The sequence below is a fragment of the Cyprinodon variegatus genome, unplaced genomic scaffold, assembly GCF_000732505.1.
Source record: "Cyprinodon variegatus isolate N-32 unplaced genomic scaffold, C_variegatus-1.0 Scaffold642, whole genome shotgun sequence".
In the NCBI taxonomy this organism is placed as follows: Eukaryota; Metazoa; Chordata; class Actinopteri; order Cyprinodontiformes; family Cyprinodontidae; genus Cyprinodon; species Cyprinodon variegatus.
In genome coordinates, this window is record NW_015151095.1 from 61,152 (window position 1) to 66,355 (window position 5,204).

At 35.7% G+C, this 5,204-nt stretch overlaps 1 protein-coding gene across 1 annotated transcript in view; it reads right to left on the reverse strand.

Moving 5' to 3' along the window:
* Positions 1 to 4,211, reverse strand: part of wisp2 (WNT1 inducible signaling pathway protein 2) — a 21,329-nt gene extending 17,118 nt beyond the window's left edge. Inside the window, exon 1 of the mRNA XM_015393454.1 lies at positions 4,072 to 4,211. Within this exon, the coding sequence (XP_015248940.1) occupies positions 4,072 to 4,131 (60 nt within the window). The 5' untranslated portion in view covers positions 4,132 to 4,211. The remainder of the gene's footprint in view (positions 1 to 4,071) is intronic.
* Positions 4,212 to 5,204: the final 993 nt, after the last annotated feature.

A 5,204-nucleotide genomic window follows, 5' to 3' on the forward strand; every position in this document is an offset into this window, starting at 1 on the left:
AAATGAAAAATGGAGAACAGATAAGCAGATCATGGCTTGTCTACAGTGAAAAGAAGGACTGGGTTATTTACTTTTGCCGTCACAATACTTTCACTACTTGTAACCCTTAGTTTCAAAACATAGAGAGGAAAACAACAAGAAAAGGGACGAGAAGAGAGGGACAAAACGTAGAACAGATAATGGATGTCTATACTATTAACATTTCTATATCTGTATAAAGGGTCTGTTTTATGTATTGTCTTCGCAATTCAAAGGCCCCCCTGCCTGTCTTTGCCTAGGGCACCAAAGTTCCTAAATCCACCCCTGTACCACGCCGTTTCACAACAAATCATCTCAAGGCTTTACAGAGACAATGCAACCAGATTGGTTAAACGTGTCTTTTAAAGAAAACCAGTTGATTGCATCCAGTCATTGACTTGCAGGACAGGTTCCTCCTGGATGAGCTCGCAGTGACTCTTCAGATAAACAAATTTAACTGTATGTGAAAAACATAATGTGGTTTGTTCACAGTTTTTGCCTGAGTTTAATTTTGTTTCTTTTGCCCCTTTAATGAGCTCAGTGTTTTGTTGTGTAAATGTAACTTTTGTGGTTAAAATAAAACCCTGTTGCAATTAAAACAGAACAATTGCTTAACCTATAAAAAAATCCTGATTCTGCCACTGGTCAAAATGAAACTAGAAGGCTTTAAAACACCAAGTAATTTGGCTTTAGATGATCTTCATTTAATCCATCATATAAATATACTCTCTGCCAGGTTGAGTGGAGGAATCAAATGCAAAAACTGAAGCTGAAGGGGGTTTCTTGCATATTTACAGCCATTCAAAATGGCCCTTCCCAGTCAAAAACCAGCTGATTGGCAGCCCACTTCCCTGCAACTCTCAGCGATATCCCCTCCAACTTCCAGGCACTGGATTGACCCCCTCTTGCATATATTTTTTTTTTACTCTGACTCCACCCTTTCACTAAATTACAGGGTCTGACCAGGAGTTGACGGTTCTCTTTAGATCTTAATGTCAACAAATCATGACAGAATATTTTAGTACAAAGATTGATTTTTAAAAAGGAACCACAGAGGACTAGCAAAGGACCAGCTAAGGACCCATCAAGGAATGTGGGGAAATTTTGAATGGCTACTACTTTAATAAAAAAATGTGGAAACAGAAGCAAAAATCCAAAAACATAAATCCACAAAATTCACAAATACATCCATACAAATACTGAAAACAAGGAATACTGTCAAGAAAGGCAAAGAAACAACAATGAACCAGCAGCAGTGACTGAACAGGAGGTGTTTATATGGCCGACAGAAACAAAGACGCCTAATTAGCAGATTGGGAGCAGGTGTGAACAGAGGAAGCTAAAAGGGAGATAAGAGGAAAGAGACTGACACAAGAGGGCAGCAGAGGGCAAACAAGAAATACTCAAGAATTAAAATACAATTTAGAAAAAACTAGAAAATGGAAATAAAACAATGAAAACTCAAAGAGAAAACTTAACAGAACCAAAACCATGACAACCCTCTAATTGCCACATTTTTGCTATACCATTTAAATACCATGTGAAGTGTGACACATTTAAATTGTATAACTGGTATTTTAAGTGACTGTATTTATGGTTTCTGAGCAGCTTTGATCATTAAAATTCACTACGGTCTCCCTGGTCATAAAAAATGAAAGAAAAAAAAGGAGCTGCAACTTGATTGAAAAACTTCCAGCTGCTGTGGGATATGAAGTCTGGCCTGCAGTGTTTATGTGGTTCAGAAAATGAACGGTTTGGGAACCACCGGTCTGCAAGTAAAAGCTGAAGCCTTAGATAGTTGTTGGAAAGACGTGGTGATCCCAGGATTTCCTTGAACCCTTGTTGTTTTGGTGATCCTTCCTCACGGTGTTCCTCCGGATTTTATTTACCGTTCCAGTTGTTTAAAACCTTTAAACATTTTTTTTTTTTTTGATTGTGAGGACAAATTTAGAAAAGTACCTTTGTGTCTCGCCACACACCTCCCTCCTTTTTCTAAAAAGTATGTTAAAATGTATACCTTCCCCCAAAGAAGCAAAGGAGCAATGATGGTATTTATGGTACATCAAAAGTCCGTACACTCTCTGATCAACTTACAAAATAGTAATATGCATAAAAAAAATACTTATTTTTTGTCTTTAAAATAGTTACAGGTCCCAATAGACCTAAATTTATCTCAAATCTGTCATTTTTAACATAGGATTTACATAAAAAAATTAGTCAAATTAAAGAGGGAGATTTTATTGAATTATTACCCATCAAATATAGATATAGATCTAAATACATTATAGATCATTATATAGATACACCTTTACAAAGGTTTGTCAATAAATATTAATAGGGTCATCTAAAAAAAAAAAAGGAAACTCTGCTTAACTTTGGAGGTGAATAAAGAATAAAAAATGTGCTAGATTATTATCAAACTCTTAGGAACATAATTGTACGGAAGAGGATTAGGGCCACTGGAAAAAAAAAAAATAAGTAAACTGATTTTTAAATTTTATTTCAGTTTAACATGGGAAAAAAGTCAGAATTCTGACTTTTTTCTCAGAATTCTGACTTTAATCTCAGAATTCTGACTTTTTTCCCATACTATACTGAAATAAAATAAAAAAAATCAGTTAACTTTTTTTTTTTTTCCAGTGGCCCTAATCCTCTTCCGTATAATTGTGTTTCTGATCATAAAATAGAAGAATTACAGCCAGTCAGGCTTCCTAATGTTTCAAACATTTCTTACTAGTACAGTATACATAGTTGGTAAATTTATGTTTAGGTTGTTTGTTTTTTTTTTAAAGCAGAAATGTACAAAAAGCACACTGGTCTCTGCATGTTTTGGACATTTGATTTTAACTTTACAAACAGATAGCTAAGCATACATGGACAAAAGGAAAAGGACATAATTTTTTTTTTTTTAAAATAGCTTTGTTTTTCTTTCTACTTCATTTAAATAATTAATAACTTTAAAATAGAAACAAAAAACCCTGATTTTCTTTCTTTTGTGTGTTTTCCTGAGACCGGATGTGCTCACTTATTTCACATGGGTGCAGATATAACAAGTAGATGTGAGAAGAAGATGTTCTGCAAGAAAAATGAGGACATTTTCAGTCCGGTGGCTCAGATTAAGGTTTTTCCTGAAACCGGTGGGTTACTGGTTCAATTCCCCCCTCTGACCATCTAAGACATTTCCCCTCCTTTCCTGATTGTGGCGGTCAGAGTATGCTGTGGCGCCGATTTAATGGCAGCCTGGCTTTTGTCAGTTAGCCACAGAGCAGCTGTGGCTAAAATCATTTAATCCATTTTAACTGGAACATTTCCTCACATTTGTTGTTAAACAAATCTGAACTGAGGTTTCTCTGGAGGACAGGCTTTTTTATTAAGATAAAAAAAAAAAACTCAAGTAATTATTTAGAATGACCCTAATTCCTTTATTTATTTACTTTATTTGAAATTTACTTTGAAATTAAATATCCTCTCAATATCTGTTTCTTAAAAGAAATTGAAATAATCAAAAGATTGAAATATACACTGTTTATTTATTTATTTTCCCTTTAATTATTTTTGGTGTGAAACATGAAAACAAACTGAATGCAGAGACTATAACTGACTATAATTATAGTGATTTTAATTACCCTCATCATGACACTGAAAAACACAAATATATCATGCTTACATGCTAATGACTGGCTTTATAAGGAAACTGTAGCATATCGATTTTATTTAAAAATGAAATGCTTATTAATGGAGATAAATTACCAATAATTAATGCAAGTATTTGAATGATAAGCTGCTCCTATCCCTGGATTTATCTTAATTCCTAAAACTTACTGCATTAATATGCAAACACCACCTTCCTGGACTCATGTAATGAACAGAGCTCATGTGAAATGAATGAATGAATGAATGAATGAATATGTTGTTTTTCTGCTCCTTCCACTTTAGTAATGTTACCAGTATAGAAAAAGAAACCAGAGGAATGTAAATATCTTGTAAGTTGGGTTTAGTTCCTGAATCCTGATCTAAAGTTAGACTGAGCGTATAAATAGGAGCGGGTCTCACCTGTGCAGCCATATAGAGCAGTAAAGCCAGCGTAATCACACAAAGATCCAGTCGCTCCATCCTGTTACTGATGCTGCTGAGTCTATGTGATGGATCGCTGTTTGCTAAGAGCTCACTCTCATGCCTGCTGACATTTATAAAGTCTGGACTCTGATGTCACAGGCTGACTGCTGTGTAAACAGCCGCCGCTCCAGCATCAGAAATGTTTCACATTCCTCCTCCTTGCTGCCGTTTCCACTTCCAAACATGCAGACACACCTCCACCCTGCTTCTTTTTCCCTTTCCTCACGCTCTGCCCAGTTTGTTGGCACTCTCAGTTTACAGGACTTCGCTGGAACTTGGGGGAAATATATTTGCCAAACTGGTCCTTTGAGCAGCAAGCAGGCTTTAGGGGTTTACTGAGAGGATTTAGGTTTTAATTTATCTTGTCAGGCATTTTCACAAGATGTAATCAAACCTGTAATACCACAAAAAATCTTATAATCTTTTCAAGGAGGTTTCTAGTCATAATTGCATTTGATTAGGTTTTTTTTCCCCACTGTTGGTGGCGACTGGAAGGCGTTTTTCATGTATATAATCCAAACTGCAGGCACCAGCATTATAAAAGCAAACATATTATGCCGGCAGGTTTCGACATCTTAAGTTAATTTAGGCGTTAAATAACTGTTTCAGGGGATTTGATTGATTTATTGGACAGGGACAGTATACATTAATAAGCATTCCCTGCAAATGCACCAGAATTAGCCAAAAGGCTATTTGTGATCTGTTGTCCATGGACAGATCATAAATTGTCTACATTAGAACACAACAGTAAGACATTTATAATGAGAAATACAAACACAGACAGAAATAAAAAACAGCTATAACTCTTCAAAACTTGTTTAAAAATACAGAATAAATGTTTGCTGGACTACATACTTTAGGTTAATAAAATAGAACATATATATATACATACATAAAAGCACTAAAAGCACTTTTACGCAGATGAACAACGCAGAGGAGAGACGCGTTCCTTGACAGTGTCGTTGCTAAGTCCCCAATTTAGTGCTACTTGGTCCCAATGGAATTTCCCATTGGGAACCTGCTAGCACTTAGCCTGGTGAGACCATCCTGATCTCGCGAGCTTTCAAGGT